The following is a 19,286-nucleotide window of genomic DNA, read 5'->3' on the forward strand; positions in this document are numbered from 1 at the left end:
TTAGCCCAGGCATTTATGTCCACCAGCGACAACACCAAACAGATTTCGCAGAACAAAGAAGTTTCAGCCAGTACTGTGCATAAAATAACGTCGGTTTTGAGCAGAAATGTACAGGGCAGAACGTACACGCCGGCTGCTGTGGCCCGACCTCAATTGACCCAGAGTCTGCCATCATCTGTTAATGCGAGGCAGTTAACACCCAGTTGACGTTGCGGAGGTGATCATCGGCCCCATCAATGCCGCTTTAAGCACTATGCATGCAATGGTTGCAGAACAATGGGACACCTCCAACGAATGTGCAGGCGAACTGCAAACCCTGCAAACCACCACGTTGCAGAGGAAGATCAATCCACAGTGGATCAGACGGAATTGGAAACTTGTACGGAGGAGGCAGAGGTGTACGGGGTACACACATTCACGACGAAATGCCCACCAATAATGTTGAAAGTTGAAATGAACGGTATTCCAGTGTCTATGGAGTTGGACACGGGGGCAAGTCAGTCCATAATGAGTAAAACGGCCTTCGACAGGATGTGGGGAAAGAAGGCACACAGGCTCAAGCTCAGCCCCATTCACACCAAACTAAGGACTTACACAAAGGAACAAACCCTTGTAATCAGCAGTGCTGAAGTCAAAGTCGCCTATGATGGAGCTGTACACAAACTCCCGCTGCGTATTGTGCCAGAGGATGGCCCCACGTTGTTTGGCAGAAGCTGGCTGGGGAAAATCGGTTGCAAATGGGACGACATCCGAGTGCATTCATCTGTCGATGACACCGCATGTACTCAGATTCTAAGCAAGTTCCCTTCATTATTCGAGCCAGGCATTGGAAGCTTCTCGGGGGAGAAAGTGCTTTGGTTCCCGGTACGCGACCCATCCACCACAAGGCTCGGGCGGTACCGTACATGATGCGTGAAAAAGTGGAAATCGAGCTGGACAGGCTGCAACGCGAAGGCATCATCGCGCCGGTGGAATTCAATGACTGGGCCAGTCTGATTGTTCTGGTAGTCAAGGAGGACAGTACGGTTAGAATTTGCGGTGGCTATAAAGTAACGATTAACCGTTTTTCGCTGCAGGACCAGTACCCGCTACCCAAGGCAGACGACCTATTCGCGACCCTGGCTGGAGAGAAGACGGTTACCAAGCTGGATCTGACCTTGGCCTACATGACGCAGAAGCTGGAGGAGTCTTCGAGTCACCTGCATCAACACGCACAAAAGTCTGTTTATCTACAACCGGTGCCCGTTCGGGATTCGGTCGGCTGCAGCGATCTTCCAGCGGAACATGGAGAGCCTGCTAAAGTCGGTTCCTTGCACAGTGGTCTTCCAGGACGACATATTGGTTACAGGTCAGGACACCATGGAGCACTTGAAGAACCTGGAGGAGGTTCTTAGTCGGTTGGATCATGTGGGGCTCAGGTTGAAATGCTCGAAGTGTGTTTTCCTGGCACAGGACGTCGAATTCTTAGGAAGGAGAATCGCAGCAGGTGGCATCAGACCCACCGCCGCCAAGACGGAGGCCATCAAGAACGCGCCGTGACCACAGAATGTAACGGAGCTGCGGTCATTCCTGGGACTCCTTAACTTCTTCAGTAATTTCCAACCTAGGTTAAGCATCCTGCTAGAATCCCTACATGCGCTACTGCGCAAGGGAGACAACTGGGTATAGGGGAATTTAAGAAAGCCAGAAACTTATTGTGTTCTAACAAACTGCTTATCCTGTATAACCCATGTAAATGATTGTTGTTAGCTTGCGATGCATTGTCATACGGGGTCGGGTGCGTGTTACAACAGGATAATGAATCGGGAATTTTGCAACCAGCTGCGTATGCATCCAGGAGTTTGTCCAAGGCCGAAAGGCCCTACAAAAAGAGGCTCTGGCGTGCGTTTACGGGGTAAAAAAAATGCACCAGTACTTATTTGGCCTGAAGTTCGAGCTTGAAACTGACCACAAGCCGCTCATATCGTTACTCTTGGAGAGCAAAGGGATTAATACCAATGCTTCAGCCCGCATCCAAAGATGGGCGCTCACGCTGTCGGCATACAACTATGTAATCCGCCACAGACCAGGCACAGAGAACTGCGTAGATGCTCTCAGTCGGCTACCATTGCCCACCACCGGAATGGAAATGGCACAGCCAGCGGACATGCTCATGGTCATGGAAGCATTTGAGAATGAGAAATCCCCTGTTACGGCCCGCCAGTTCAGGACCTGGACCAGCCAGGATCCTTTACTATCCCTGGTAAAAAAAACTGTGTCCTCCATGGGAGCTGGTCCAGTGTCCTAGTGGAGATGCAGGAAGCAATAAAGCCATTCCACAGATGCAAAGATGAGCTGTCCCTGCAGGCGGACTGCCTTTTGTGGGGCAATCGCATAGTCTTGCCCAAGAAAGGCAGAGACACATTCACTTGCGAACTGCACAACACCCACCCAGGCATAGTAATGATGAAAGCTATAGCCAGATCCCACATGTGGTGGCCTGGCACCGACTCAGATTTAGAGTCATGTGTGCGCCAGTGCAACATTTGCTCTCAATTGAGCAATGCACCCAGAGAGGCACCGCTAAGTTTGTGGTCTTGGCCATCCAAACCGTGGTCGAGGATCCATGTAGACTATGCGGGCCCATTCCTAGGAAAAATGTTTTTTGTTGTCGTGGACGCTTACTCAAAGTGGATTGAATGTGCAATAATGTCTGTAAGCACATCCACGGCCACCATTGAAAGTCTACGAGCTATGTTTGCCACGCACGACTTGCCGGATATCCTAGTCAGCGACAATGGGCCGTGCTTCACCAGTGCTGAATTCAAAGAATTCATGACCCGCAACGGGATCAAACATGTCACATTTGTCCCGTTCAAGCCCGCATCCAATGGTCAGGCAGAACGAGCAGTTCAGACCATCAAGCAAAGCTTGAAACGTGTGTCGGAAGGCTCCCTGCAGACCCGGTTGTCCCGCGTATTGCTCAGCTACTGCACCAGACCCCAGGATTCCCCCAGCTGAGCTGTTCATGAAAAGGGCGCTTAAAACAATGCTCTCTCTGGGCCTCCCTGATCTACATGATCACATGGAGGACAAGCGGCATCAACAAAGTGTGTACCATGATCGCGCAAATTTGTCACGCAATATTGAGATCAATGATTCTGTGTTTGTGCTCAATTATGGACATGGTCCCAAATGGCTCGCTGGCACGGTCACAGCCAAAGAGGGGAGTAGGGTGTTTCAGGTCAAACTGACCAATGGACAAATGCACAGAAAACACTTGGACCAAATCAAATTGCGGTTCACCAACAGCTATGAACAACCCGAAGAGGACACCACCAACTTTGACCTTCCAACGCACACACAAGTGACAACTGACATCACAGTTGACCACGAAACCGAACTCATCACCCCCAGCAGCCCGGCAAGGCCGGCTGCCCAACAGCCCAATGAAGAACTGACCAACCCAACCACACCAACATTCGTACCGAGACGATCAACAAGGGAGCGCAAAGCCCAAGATCGTCTCACCTTGTAATTAAGTGTACTGTTGACTTCACGGGGGAGTGACGTTGTGTATTTAACCCCTTGTAACCTGTATGACACCTGACCACCAGAGGACCTACCTGTTAGAGTCCCAAGGGATCTCAGCATCCGTTGGGAGCACAGTATATAAGTAGACTACCCACAAGGTACCTGCACTCTGGAACCTTTAATAAAGGAGTTAAGGTCACACTTGCTCATTACACACAGTACTCAGTCTGACCATTTATTATGAGTGTAACACTTGGCTATATTACACTAGGTCCCTTCTTCCAAGTTGTTAATATAGATTGCAAATCGTTGGGGTCCCAGTACTGATCCCTATGACACCCCACTGGTTACTGACTGCCAACCCAAGAATGAACCATTTATTCTGACTCTCTGCTTTCTGTTCATTAGCCAATCCTCTATCCATGCTAATATATTACCCCCAACCCTGTGGACTTTTATCTTGTGCAGTAACCTTTTATGTAGCACCTTGTCAAATGCCTTCTGAAAGTCCAAATACACCACATCCACTGGTTCCCCTTTATCCACCCTGCTCGTTACATCCTCAAAGAATTCCAGCAAATTTATCAAACATGACTTCCCCTTCATAAATCCATGCTGACTCTGCCTGATCGAATTTTGCTTTTCCAAATGTCTTGCTACTGCTTCTTTAATAATGGACTCCAACATTTTCCCAACCACAGACGTTAGGCTAACTGGTCTATAGTTTCCTGCTTTTTGTCTGCCTCCATTTTTTAAATAGGGGCGTTACATTTGCAGTTTTCCAATCTGCTGGGACCTCCCCAGAATCCAGGGAATTTTGGAAATTACAACTAATGCATCCACAATCCCCGCTGCTACTTCTCTTAAGACCCGAGGATGCAAGCCATCAGATCCAGGGGATTTATCTGCCTTTAGTCCCATCATCATACTAAGTACCACCTCCTTAGTGATTGTGATTGTGTTAAGTTCCTCCCCCCCAAAGCCCCTTGACACACCACTGTTGGAATATTGCTAATGTCCTCTACCGTAAAGACTGATGTAAAATATTTGTTCAGAGTTTCTCCATGTTCCCCATTATTAATTCCCCGGTCTCGTCCTCTCAGGGACCACCATTTATTCTAGCCACTCTTTTCCTTTTTTTATACCTATAGAAACTCTTGCTATCTGTTTTTATATTTTGTGCTAGTTTACTTTCACAGTCTATCTTCCCTTTCTTAATATGCCGGGCATGCAGTTAAAATTCTGCCAATGGCCCACAGCACCTCATGGATGCCCAGTTTTGAGCTGCTAGATCTGTTCTGAATCTATCTCATTTAGCACAGTGGTAGTGCCACACAACACAATCGAGGGTGTCCTCAGTGGGAAGACAGGACATAATCTCCACAAAGACTGTGCGGTGGTCACTGCCACCAATACGGTCATGGACAAATGCATCTGCGACAAATAGATCGGTGAGGATGAGGTCAACTATATTTTTTCCCTCGTGTTGGTTCTCAGACCACCTGCTACAGGTCCAGTCTGGCAGTTATGTCCTTCAGGACTCGGCCAGCTTGGTCAGTAGTGGTGCTACCGAGCCACTCTTGGTGATGGACATTGAATTCCAAACATTGCATTTATACAATCTAGCACTTCACAGCTGCCCACTACAATCTTAAATCCTTTCCTATGTCTTAATTCTACCCATAAAGTCTCCACTGCCAACCTACCTCTCGTTATATCCTCTCTTATCATTGAAGTGATTTCATCCTTAATAACTAAGTATACTCTTCCCCCTCTACCATTTTCCCTACCTTTTCTGTGGACCTTATAACCTGGTATATTTAGTTCCCAGGCCTGACCAGCTTTCAGTCATGTCTCAGTAATGGCTACCATGTCATACATTCCAAATTTAATTTGCGCTTGCAGTTCATTCAATTTATTCCTTATACTCCGTGCATTTGTGTAAAGATCGCTTATTTGGGCCACACACCCTAACCTGTCCTTCAGCTCCAATGTTTTACTCACATGTTTCTTATTTCTCTCTCCTGGTTTAATCATTTTGTATCTTTTAGTTTTCCCTGTACCTGTAGTGCCTTAAGCACAATATCTGACTGGTACTCTACTCTCTTCCCTTTTGTTTGTTTTTGAACTATTATTTATACTACCTGAGCCCTTCCCCCCCACCCCCCACCCATTTACTAGTTTAAAGTCCTTGTGACCACCCTATTTATCCTTTCCGCTGGGACCCTGGTGTCAGCCTGGTTCAGGTGGAGCCCGTCCCAACAGTGCAGTTCCTTCCTGTCCCAATACTGCTGCCAGTGCCTCTCTTTTCCACACCATTCCTTCAGCGAAGATTATAACCCTTGAGGTCCTGTTCTTTAATTTAGCTCCTAGTTCCTGCTACTCCTGAAACAGGACCTCTTGCCTACTCTTCCCTATGTTGTTGGTCCCAACATAGACCACAACAACTGGATCCTCTCCCTCCCTCTCCAATATCCTTTTAAGCTGGTTCGAGATGTCCCTCACCCTCGCACCAGCTAGGCATCATATTATGTGGGACTCTCGATCTTGCTTACAAAGGATGCTATCTGTCCCCCTAATTAAAGAATCCCCGACAACTGCCATGTTACGCTTCCCCTCCTCCTCCTCCCCCCTTTGGACAGCCTCTGGCTCCGAGGTGCCATGGTCCGCATTCTGGCTGTCCTTCCGACAATCTTTATCCTTATCCTCACAGGTGGGCAAGTACATTGTCCCTGTTCAATAGGATCAGTTTCTGCGAATCCTTGTTCTCTCTCTTACCTGGGTTCCCCTTACGCTGCATTCTGTCAGCCACACCAGTTCTGAACCTGCACCTCTCTACAAGATGTGATTAAAGTCTGGAGTAAACTGCCCAGATACTGGTCCCCCTCTCTTAGGTGTCCGAGTGTCTCGAACTCGCAGTCCAGCTCAATGACTCTGTGCCGGAGAGATTTGAGACGGAGGCATCTACTTGCAGATGTGTTCACTTGGGACAATCTCGCTGTCCACAAACTCTCACATACCGCAGTCCAGACAGACAGCAACTCAACAAGGCTTCTTCAAGAGCACCTGTGACTTCTACCACCTCAAAGGACAAGTGCAGCAGGCACATGGGAACACCATCACCTGCAAATTCCACTTCAAGTTACACACACCATCCTGACTTTGAAACATATTGCCATTCCTTCATCGTCACTGGGTCAAAATCCTGGAACTCCCTCCCCAACAGCACTGTGGGAGTACCTTCACCACAGACTGCAGCGGTCCAATACAGCAGCTCACCGACACTTTCTCCAGGACAATTAGAAATGGGCAATAAATGCTGATCTTGCCAGCAACCCCAAATCTCAGGATCAAATTAAAAAAAGACAACCTGCTCGGCCCAATCTTAGTCTAGAATATTTATCTTATTTATATCGACTTATGTTTTTTCTCTCTTTTTTATACATGCTAACTTGCACTAAGCACTAAACCCGACATTCATTTACATGGAATTTACATTGCTACGTCTTCAAGAGCGCACAGGTGCAGATATCACAAAAACCATTGAAGAAATTCAGGTACAGTGCTATTCGGAAGCAATGGCCCCAAGTTTCCACACGCGGCAAAACAGGCGTCCCTCCGAGCTGGGCGCCCGTTTTTCGCGCCTAAAACGGCGCCTAAAAAAAACCGCGCTATTCTCGAGCGCCTTGCAGCTCCAGTCTGCCTGGCGCGGCATGCAGGGGGCGGAGCCTACCACTCGCGCCGATTTTGTAAGTGGGAGGGGGTGGGTACCATTTAAATGAGTTTTTTTCGTGCCGGCAAACCTGCGCGTGCGCGTTGGAGCGTTCGCGCACGCGCAGTGTGAAGGAAACATTGGCACTTGGCCATTTTTGTAGTTCTTTGCAGCTGTTCATTTTTTTATCATTTTTTAATAAAAGCACATTGCCCTTCCATGATCAGCACTGAGGCTTCTTGCAGCAGTGAGAAGGCTGCAGGAAGCCTCAGAAGTTGAGGCAGCCGTTTCCCGACGGGCCCGACCGACGGCAGGGGGGCCTCGGGAATGGCTGCCTCAACTTCTGAGGCTTCCTGCAGCCTTCTCACTGCCTCCTCCCCGCCGTCGGGAACGGCTGCTGCCGTCGGTCGGTCGGGCCCTCACTGCGTTTCCCCCCCCCGCGGGAACGGCTGCTGCCGTCGGTTGGTCGGGCGGGCCCTCACTGCCTTTCCCTCCCCCCCGGGAACGGCTGCCTCAACTTACATAGAAACATAGAAACATAGAAAATAGGTGCAGGAGCAGGCCATTCGGCCCTTCGAGCCTGCACCGCCATTCAATGAGTTCATGGCTGAACATGCAACTTCAGTACCCCATTCCTGCTTTCTCACCATACCCCTTGATTCCCCTAGTAGTAAGGACTTCATCTAACTCCTTTTTGAATATATTTAGTGAATTGGCCTCAACAACTTTCTGTGCTAGAGAATTCCACAGGTTCACCACTCGCTGGGTGAAGAAATTCCTCCTCATCTCAGTCCTAAATGGCTTCCCCCTTATCCTTAGACTGTGTCCCCTGGTTCTGGACTTCCCCAACATTGGGAACATTCTTCCTGCATCTAACCTGTCTAAACCCCGTCAGAATTTTTAAAGTTTCTATGAGGTCCCCTCTCATTCTTCTGAACTCCAGTGAATACAAGCCCAGTTGATCCAGTCTTTCTTGATAGGTCAGTCCCGCCATCCCGGGAATCAGTCTGGTGAACCTTCGCTGCACTCCCTCAATAGCAAGAATGTCCTTCCTCAGGTTAGGAGACCAAAACTATACACAATACTCCAGGTGTGGCCTCACCAAGGCCCTGTACAATTGTAGCAACACCTCCCTGCCCTTGTACTCAAATCCCCTCGCTATGAAGGCCAACATGCCATTTGCTTTCTTAACCGCCTGCTGTACCTGCATGCCAACCATCAATGACTGATGTACCATGACACCCAGGTCTCGTTGCACCTCTCCTTTTCCTAATCTGTCACCATTCAGATAATAGTCTGTCTCTCTGTTTTTACCACCAAAGTGGATAACCTCACATTTATCCACATTATACTTCAACTTGTGAGGCTTCCTGCAGCATTCTCCCTGCCTGAAGCATTTTCACACAGGTAGGAACATGGTTTATTTAATCCTTTCTTTTCTTATAAATTTTTATTCAGGTTGGAATTATTTGTATAATATTTGTATAAGTATAACTACGGATTTATTATAGAATTTAATGACTTCCCCCCCCCCCCCCGCCACCTCGTACCGGACGCCTAATTTGTAACCTGCGCCTGATTTTTTAATGTGTAGACAACGTTTTTTCAGGCCTACAAAAATCTTCACTTGCTCCATTCTAAGTTAGTTTGGAGTACGTTTTCACTGTGGAAACTTTCAAATCAGGCGTCAGTGGCCGGACGCGCCCCCTTTTGAAAAAAAAATTCTGTTCAAAAGTGAAACTGTTCTAAATGACTGGAACTGCAGAAAACTTAAATGTGGAGAATTGCGATTTCTAAGATATTCCGTTCTCCACCAGTTGCTCCTAAAAATCAGGAGCAAATCATGTGGAAACTTGGGCCCCAAATGTGAGCATCCATTTTTCCCTCTGCATTGCACTGATTTTTCATGCGCTACTTGGGACCAAGGCAGAGGAAAATCAGCCTGAACAGTTTCTATATATTTTAATGCTTCAATTGCAAAATAATTGCATAATGACTTTATCATTAATAAAATACAGCAAACATAATTTTCTTTCACGTTTTATGTGAAGTGAATTCTTTTTTACGGTGCAACTAGAAAATCCATGGTTTGATGTTATTTTTCCCTAATCGTTTCTTTTGAGCAAGTCATAGTTTCCTCCAGCAGACCAATTTCATGAATGATGGACAGAGATTATGGCCCTTTCAATCATTCATGTCATTAGTGCTGCTGTTGACAGACAGCATAAAATCGGCAACAAGCATATTTCAAAATTCTTGACATGTCCTGCCAACAACTCAGATTTGGACAGAAATAGTTTCTTACAATTAATGTTCACTAACTCACACCAAATATAAAAAGCACATTATAAGTCTCCATAGATATGTTTCAATTTATATCAGTACTTCATCATACTCAGACATTTTGATTGCTTTTTGCATAACATTTCCAAAAAATGGTTATGCAATTATAGCCCAATATTTTTATACTTCTTTGTAATTATCTGTAAAATATGCAAATCATGTTTATTCTATATACATGCAAATCATTGGAAAAATTTAAACCAGCTTAGACACCAGGACCGTATACCAACTATCGGCACTCACGGCTGACTCTGCTGAATGTTTCTGACAGCTTCCACTTGTCTCATTTCCACGAGGACAAGCAGGAGGAAATCAATTTTTTTTATTGACTCAATATTATCACTCATCCCCCACCCCCCCACCAGCCCAAACCCAGGAGTACCTCTCGACAGCCAGTGCTCAAAAGAGGTGGGAAAGAAGCATCGCACCTCATGATATTGCACTTTTTTATTGTTGAGGGATATTCTATATTAAGGAAGTGGTAACAGGGTACTTAGAAAGTCAATAATACGATTAAGCAGAGTCAACATGGTTTCATGAAATGGAAATCATGTTTGACAAATTTATTAGAGTTTTTTGAGGATGTAACTAGCAGGGTAGATAAAGGAACCAGTCAGTGCATGTAGTGTGTTTGGATTTTCAAAAGGCATTCGATAAGTTGCAACATAAAAGGTTGTTGCGCAAGATAAGGGCTCATGGGGTTGGGAATAATATATTAGCATGGATAGAGGATTGATTGAAGGACAGAAAACAGAGAGTAGGAATAAACGGGTCATTTTCAGGTTGGCAGGCTGTAACTAGTGTGGTGTGGCAAGGATCAGTGCTGGGGCCTCAGCTATTTACAATCTCTATTAATGACTTAGATGAAGGGACTGATTGTAATGTATCCAAGTTTGCTGATGATACAAAGTTAGGTGGGAAAGTAAGCTGTGAGGAGGACACAAAGAGCCTGCAAAGGAATATAGACAGATTAAGTGAGTGGGCAATAAGGTGGCAGATGGAGTATAATGTAGGGAAATGTGAGGTAAATCACTTTAGTTGGAAGAATAGAAAAACAGAATTATTTTTTAAATGGTGGGAAGCTATTAAATTTTGGTGTTCAGAGAGATTTGGGTGGCATTGTACACGAAACACAGAAAGTTACCGTACAGGTACAGGTACAGCAAGCAATTCGGAAGGCAAATGCAATTGTACAGGGCTTTGGTGAAACCACAGCTGGAGTACCTTGTACAGTTTTGGTCCCCGTACCTAAGGAAGGATATATTTGCCTTAGAGGGAGTGCAACAAAGGTGCATTAGATTGATTCCTGGGATGAGAGGGTTGTCCTATGAGGAGAGATTGAGTCAAATAGCCCTGTACTCTCTGGAATTTAGAAGAATGAAAGGTGATTTCATTGAAACATACAAGATTCTGAGAGGGTTTGACAGGGTAGATGCTGAGAGGTTGTTTCCCCTAGCTGGAGAGTCTCGAACTAGAGGGCATAGTCTCAGGATAAGGGGTCGAACATTTAGGACTGAGATGAGAAGACATTTCTTCACTCAGAGGGTTGTGAATCTTTGGAATTTTCTACCCCAGAGAGCTGTGCATGCTTAGTCGTTGAGAATATTCAAGACTGAACTCAATAGATTTTTGGACTTGAAAGAGAATCAAGGGATATGTGGATCCGGCGGGAAAATGGAATTGAGGTCGAAGATCAGCCATGATCTTATTAAAGGGTGGTGCAGGCTCGAGGGGCCATATGGCCTACTTCTGCTCCTATTTCTTATGTTCTATTGGCAACGTCGTACTTGGTGCGTTCTGTGATCTGCCACAGAAAAGTTGTCCAGCAAATAAATATCGCTGAGATTCTGATAAATTTAAAAGGCATTGGCCCTAATTTTAACCAGGTGGGTATTAGGCAGGTGAATAGTGGGGTAAATTCAAAATTCACCCGCTGCCCCAGAAAACAGGCTCGTGTTAGTTTATCTCATTTTCTGATACCGAGTATTATGCCCTCAACACGAGTGAAGCCTGCCACTGCAGCAATCAAAGAGCTCTCTCATTCTGGCTGTGGCATCCATTGGGAAGGTAATGTCCTGGTTTGCTGTGGCAAAGAGGGCATTGGTGACCTGTTTGATGCAGTTCTGTACTGCAGACTAGGGGATGTGGGTGATATCGCCTGTAGCAGCTTGGAAAGAACCTATGGCGGAAAAGTTAAGGGCGGAGGTGACTTTGAAAGCCACTGACAAAATCACGACTTCCTGGTCCAACAGGCAACTGGTCTTGTTGCAACAGGCCAGATAGGTTAGCAGCACCTGCCTGATAAAGCGCAGCTTTCTCATGCACTGCTCCTTCAAAGTATCCAAGGCCTATTGACTCCGCGAGCATCCCCCCTCGCCTGCTGTCTTCTAACAGGGCCAGCCGATGCTTGTCTTAGTTGTTGAGGCTGTAGCTACTCTTCCTGTTTGTCCATCCAAAGGAGTGAAGCAAAAACAGCAACTAAGATAAGCAGTGAGTGCTGAATGAGGGTAGGTAAGGGGGGAAAATGAGAAAGAAGCAAATTGGAAGCTCAGAACTGCCTTAGAAATCCTAATGATCTGAGTGCCTGCAGGTGACTACCCCTTTATCTGCAGCTTCCAGTCATGGCAGTCAATTTGTGAAGCCAATCCAGCTAAGATTTATTCAGCAAGTTTGTCACTGAGTGTAACTCCAGACCTGCCCACTTAAAATCACACTGGTGTCTTAATGATGTCATAGGACCGATTTTAATTTATTAATGAGCCCCCCCACGCCCTCTTTCTAACCAATGCTTTTAACAGCTGAGTCAGCTCCTGAGCTAAAATGGCAATTAGTCTGTTTCATGGGGAATTGGGCAGCAAGTTGAATTTTGAAATTTCCCACCAGCAGGTTCGGTTAAAATTAGGACTACGACATCGGAATATCAAATATCTAGCACGTCATACGGCAAGAACTTCAACATTGACGTGAGGACATAAAAATGGCAATTGCAACTCCAGCAAAACACTCAAGTGCGCCCTACCTCATAAAATGACTATAATCATCATTCTAGCAGATTAATAAAATGTTAATTAAATCTGAGACTACAGATTCTATCAAGTCAGTACTTTGATAGGTGGCTATACTAGACATTTTTTTGAAGTGCGGCATTATTGTGAGTGGGCCATTCGTATTCAAATGATCCCTGGTTCAAATGTTTCCAACAAAGTGCTGGGGAAACGAGCCCAGTTTTCTTCAGAAGACTCTACCAATGTTACATATATTGAACATCCAACAAATACAGCTAAAGTTCAAATGAATTGATTGCGTCAGAGGATTCCCAAGTCTATTAAAACCAACTGCGTGTGTTGATTGCAAGGGCCCTGGCACTCTCAAGATATCAAAATTTGAAGAGCAAGAGGAAGTGATCTCTGACGACAAAGAGTGCCATATTTACATAAGCCTAACATTTATTTTTGGAATACAGATTTGTGGATGTTAATATAAACATCAGAGCCATGTATATATTCAAAATATGCCTGCAATACCCACAGAATCTGAGACTAATCGGGAAGGCAAAACAAGCTTTATCTTCTGAGCAGACCTTGGTTATATTTGATTTCCTCAGCATAACAATAAACTCACAGGACAGATACGAACATCAGCACATCACCCACATAGTTTCATAACAACGTTCAAGATTGTACAATAAACCAATTGTTTAATGAGGTAGGAGAGAGGCTAAATTCTATTTATCAGCTCTTGATATCAGATGCACAGAGCATATGGTGATAGGGGTTTATTTCTTCAACTAAGTTTAAGTAGGGAATCAAGATCAAGATCAAGATCAGAATCAAGACACAGCGGGGTTAAAGAGATAATTGGACCAGAGCACACAGATGTAATTCACTCCCCAATGTAAAGTTATACACTTCAGTCAGAATTTTTATATATTCATTATAAATTCCTATGTCCACATGTGTGATGGCAAGTAAACTGCTCACACTTTAATCCGACCAGTGATGGTGCTGATTGGCCCGGATTTTGCGATAAAAATACCAGCGAGGCTAAGGAGTAAATCGGACAATAGCTTTCAGCGACCGCACAAGCCCAATTAATGTGGAAATCAGGAGTTGCTTTCCGAGTTGACCTGCTTCTCCAGAAGCTTCGCTATAACAGTATCTCACTGAGGCACTTGTTATTTGAATACATGGAATGGCCTGAAGCTGCGGTACTTGCCCACTCAAACATGCCAGAAAAGATAGGCCTTGTCCATTCAAGCGTAAGTGATTTTTTAATGGTGTAATAAGTCTTAATTACTGCCAAACAACCTCGCTGGCACTGAAAATTAACTTTTACAAGTGGGAGTCTCATTCCTACAGATTTTAATTATTGTTGGAGATTTTCTTTAAAAATTTTTTTAATAACTTTTTATTTCTGTCTCTTTTATCTCCCTATCTCTCTTAATCCCATAGCTCCTTTTTGACCAATGCAGACACGATGAGCCAAATGGCCTCCTGCTGTGCCATAAATTTCTCTGATTCTATGATTGTTCTTTCCCTTTCTTTATTTTCTTTCTCTACATGATTTGACATTGAATTAACTATTCTAACCTACACTTCCTGGTTTAGACTCTGCATGTAAGGATTTTTCAATTTAATTGGTTAAGGAGACACATCATTGCTCGCCCTGTTCACACAGGTCCCTGATCTCCTGTAGAGGGTGCCATTCTGTTGTTGCTCTCTAATAACTGCACGTTCCAGTGCAAAAGCCCACGGAAAGTCTGTGGGCAAGTGTAATGAATGGTAGTGCCATTCATTCACTGCTAACCGCAAAATCTGGGTCACTTTGTTTAATGTTATTAGATTATTAATAGATTAAGAGAATGTATTAATAGAGTGAATGGGCAAAACTGTGGCAAATGGATTTCAATATAAACAAGCGTGGGGTCATCCACTTTGGACCTAAAAAAGGATAGATCACAGTACTTTCAAAATAATGGAAAGCTAGAAACAGTGGCAGTCCAAAGAAACTTGGAGGTCCAGGTACATAGATCCTTAAACTGTCATGGACAGGTACAAAAAGAAATCAAAAAGGCTAATGGAATGCTGGCCTTTATATCAAGAGGATTAGAATAGAAGAGATTGGAAGTCATGCTACAGCTATACAAAGCTGCACTTGGAGTATTGTATTCAGCTCTGGGCACCACATTTTCGGAAGGAGATATTGGCCTTGGAAGGAGTGTAGTGTAGATTTACTAGAATGATACTCGGACTCGAAGGGTTAAATCATGAGGAGAGATAACACAAACTAGAGTTGTAACTGAAATTTAGAAGATTAAGGGGTGATTTGATCAAAGTTTTCAAGATATTAAGGGGAACTGACAGGGTAGATAAACAGAAATGATTTTCATTGGTTGGGGAGTCGAGGACAAGGGGACATAACCTAAAAATTAGAGCCAGGCCTTTCAGGAGTGAAGTTGGGAAACACTTCTACATGCAGAGGGTGGTAGCAGTTTGGAACTCTCTTCTGCAAATGGCAGTTCAGGCTGGGTCTATTGTTAATTTTAAATCTGATATGGATAGATATCCTTTAACCAAAAGGTATCAAGGAATATGGGGCAAATGTGGGCATATGGAGTTAAGTCACAAATCAGCTATGACCCCATTGAATGGTGGAACAAGCTCGAGGAGCTAAATTACCTACTCCTGTTCCACTGTTGGAATACTACAATTATGTTCTTGGTTATATCATTGTTGCTTGTATAACTTTGTGCAATTGTTTGTCAAAAAAATTGTATGTTTTGTCGGTAGTAATACTGCTAGCAGAGGAAAATACCACATCTTGGGAATTTTCAATGTATACCACCCATTTATCTAATAATGCACACACGAAAGTGGACAAATCCTTAACACATTCATATGATATTTCTCGGTCCACTAATTTAACTTATTTATTTTAATCTGGCCAATATCACCAATAGTGATTTTTAACCTTATAACTTTACAAGTTCCTTCGACATAAACAGTAAAATACAAAAGTAAATCAATGGGCTCCTTACCTCTAGAACTAACCAAAGGTGACCACCAGATTTCAAGTCTGCTTTGTAGAACATTCCATAAAATCTAATAACATTTGGATGATTTGAAAGTGACTGCAGGATGCTATATTCTGCTTCAATTTCTTCATCAACAACCTAAGGAAATAGTAAAAACAAATCAATACATTGAAACAAATTAGGATAATAAGTATTCTGGATGAAATCGCACGGATTTTTAGTACAAGCTATCCCATTGCAAGAAAGAAATCAAGTGATGGTATTAGCAGGAGCTTCACAACATATGTTCAGTCCTAGGATTGACCACTACTTTAAACTTTCTTTGACATAGGTGAAATAACATCTCTTATTTTCCTTTTACAGGAAGCTTTATTTCCTGATAAATAACAGTTGATTTGGGGTACTAACAATTTGAGAATGGGGTGGAAACTAGCCTTGCTGAACTGCACCCATTTTGTGCATCATGCATATTTCTGCTTCACACAAATGCAGGAAGCTCCCCGCTGAAACAAATGGGTGCTTACTTATAATATCAGAATGAAATTACCACAATGTCCTATTCAGCAGAAATGCAATATTCTCGTCTAGCCCACAGAATCCCCAACCAGCGGAAATATCTATCCTATCTGATCCCCTTAATATCTTGAAAACATCAATCAGATCACCCCTGAATCTTCTAAATTCTAGGAATGCAACCCTAATTTGTGTAATCTCTTCTTTTAATTTAACCCTTGGAGGCCAGGTATCATTCTGGTAAACCTACGATGCACTCCCTCGAAGGCCAATATATCTTTCCTAAGGTATGGTGCCCAGAACTGCTCACAGTACTCCAGGTGTGGTCTAACCAGGGATTTGTATAACTGCAGCATAACTTCTACCCCCTTATATTCTAGTCCTCTAGGTATAAAGGCCAGCATTCCATTAACGTTTTTTTTTTAATTGTACCTGTTAATGACATTTTAATGATCTATGTAACTGAACCCCCAAGTCTCTTTGAACATCCATAGTTTTTAGCTTTAGTAGAGTCAGCCATGGCTCAGTGGGTAGCTCTCTATAGAGTCAGAAGGTTGTGGGTTCAAGTCCCTCTCCAGACACTTGAGCACAAAAATCTAGGCTGACGCTCCAGTACAGTACTGAAGGAGCGCTGCACTGTCAGAGGTGCCATCGTGCTGCACAGAGTGGGATTAAAAGGAGCGCACTTAAACAAAGTGTTTTATTTGGAAAGAGTGGGAATTCAGAGAAGAGGGGGAAGGAGTTGCTGTTTTTGGCTACACTACTTGTAGTGCTTTGTGTTACAGGTACATATTTCATTTCATTGTCCATAATTTAATCTTGGTCAATTAAGTAGTCAAGAAACTGAACTGTAAACTACGTTACTTAAATATAAATGTAATTACATTTAATTAAATAGAACATGGTCTTATAGGGATGGCAGTGCAGGTGGTGTGCCACAACTGCAGCATGTGGGAGTTTGTGGAGAGCACTGTGATCCCGGATAACCACGTTTGCAGTAAGTGCCTGAACCTTGATGAACTTCAGTTCAAAGTTGTTGAGTTGGAGTCTGAGGTGCAGACATTGCTGGGTATCAGGGAGGGGGAGAGTTACATGGATACTTTGATCCAGGTGACAGTCATGCCCCTTAGGTTAGGTAGTGGTACACGTCTGATTAGTGGTCAGGAAGAGATGGGTGTGACTGCAACTCAGGCTGGTAAGGGAAACCCAGATACAGTGCTGGAGGAGCCTCAGCATTTGTCCTTATCCAACAGGTATGAGGTTCTTGCTGTGTGGATGAGGAAAAAGCCTGCAGGATGGATGAGCATGCTGACCGTGGCACCATGGTGCAGGAGGCCATTCAAGTGGGGGAGTGAAAGGGAATGTAGTTATGGTGAGGACAGTATAGTCCGAGGGATAGATACTGTTCACTGCAGCTGCGACCGGGAGTTCCAAAAGTTGTGTTCTCTGCCCGGCGTCAATGTTAAAGACATCTCCTCATGACTGGAGAAGAACTTGGAGTGGGAATAGTAGGATCCAGTTGTCATGGTCCACAGAAGAACCAATGACATAGGTAGAACTAGGAATGAGGTTCTGCCAAGAGAGTTTGAGGAGTTGGCGTCCAAGTTAAAAAGCAGAACCTGAAAGGTAATAATCTTTGGATTGTTAACTGAGCCATGCACCAATTGATATCGGGATGAGCAGATTAGAAGGTTAAATGCATGGCTCAAAGAGTGGCGTGGGAGGCAGGGGTTTTGCTTCGTGGGGCACTGGCACCAGTACTGGGGAAAGAGGGAGCTGTTCCGTTAGGACAGACTGCACTTAAACCAGGCTGGAACCAGTGTTCAGGCGAATCGAATAACTAGGGCAGTAGACACGGTTATAAATTAATGAAGAGGGGGAGGTTGGAGGATTCAGGAAAGAGTAAATTTAAAAACAGCAAGAGAAATGTCAAGGCTCTAGAGCAGAGCAGAGATTTGGGTAAAAAATAAGCAGAGTTGGTCAGGAAGGGACAGAGAGAGTAACAAATGTAATAGGGCATCAATGACTAAGGTGACATCAGAGAAAAATAGAAAAAATCAAAGCTAAAGGCACTATAACTGAATGCACGAAGCATTCACAACAAAATAGATGAATTAATAGCACAAACAGAAATTAATAGGTTTGATCTACTAGCCGTTACAGAGACGTGGTTGCAAAGTAACCAAGGTTAGGAACTAAATATTTCAGGATACTTAACTTTTAGAAGAGATAAACAAATTGGAAAAGGAGGGGTAGCCCTGATAATAAAGGAAGGGATAAAGACAGTAGAGAAAAAGGATCTCAGCTCCAAAAATCAAGAAGTAGAATCAATTTGGGTAGTGCGAAGAAACAGCAAGGGGCAGAAAACATTGGTGAAAGTTGATTATAGGCCCCCAAACAATAGTTGTAATTTAGGGCAGAGTATAAATCAGTAAATTAGAGGCACATGTAACAAGGGTAATACAGTAATTATAAAGGATTTTAATCTGCATATAGATTGGGCAAACCAAATTTTCAGTAATAGTTTGGAGGACAAATTCATGGACTGTATACAAGATGGTTTGCTAGATCAGTATGTTGAGGAACCAACTAGGGAACAGGCTATTTTAGATCTAGTATTGTGTAATGAGAAAGAGTTCATTAATAACCTCATAGTAAAGTGGTCCTTAGGGAAGAGTGACCATAATATGATAGTATTTTATATTGAGTTTGAAAGTGATTTAGTTAAATCCGAAACTAGGGTCTTAAATCTAAACAAAGCAAACTAAATAGGTATGAGGGGCAAGTTGGCTTAGGTAGATTGGGAAACTACATTAAAAGGTATAATGGTAGACAAGCTATGGCTAGCATTTAAAGAATAAATACATAATTTACAACAAATATTCGTTTCTTTAAGGCATAAAAGCCCCACAGGAAAAGTGGTCCAACCGTGGCTAACAAGAGAAGTTAAAGATAGTATTAGATCAAAGGAAGAGGCTTAAAATGTTGCCAAAAGAGCAGTAAGCCTGAGGATTGGGAGGATTTTAGAATCCAGCAAAGGAAGACCAAGAAATTGATAAAGAAAGGGAAAATAGAATATGAGAATAAACTAGCGAGAGACTTAAAAACACACTGTAAAAGCTTCTATAGCTATGTAAAAAGGAAAGGATTAACTAAAGTAAATGTTGGTCC

The 19,286-nt window shown here is 43.8% G+C and overlaps 1 protein-coding gene across 1 annotated transcript in view; it reads right to left on the reverse strand.

The window, feature by feature from the left end:
- myo3b (myosin IIIB) overlaps positions 1-19,286 on the reverse strand; it is an 839,677-nt gene that overhangs the window by 817,044 nt on the left and 3,347 nt on the right. The window contains exon 2 of the mRNA XM_070874695.1: positions 15,606-15,740. Within this exon, the coding sequence (XP_070730796.1) occupies positions 15,606-15,740 (135 nt within the window). The remainder of the gene's footprint in view (positions 1-15,605; positions 15,741-19,286) is intronic.

This window comes from Pristiophorus japonicus, chromosome 3, assembly GCF_044704955.1.
Source record: "Pristiophorus japonicus isolate sPriJap1 chromosome 3, sPriJap1.hap1, whole genome shotgun sequence".
Taxonomy (NCBI): Eukaryota; Metazoa; Chordata; class Chondrichthyes; family Pristiophoridae; genus Pristiophorus; species Pristiophorus japonicus.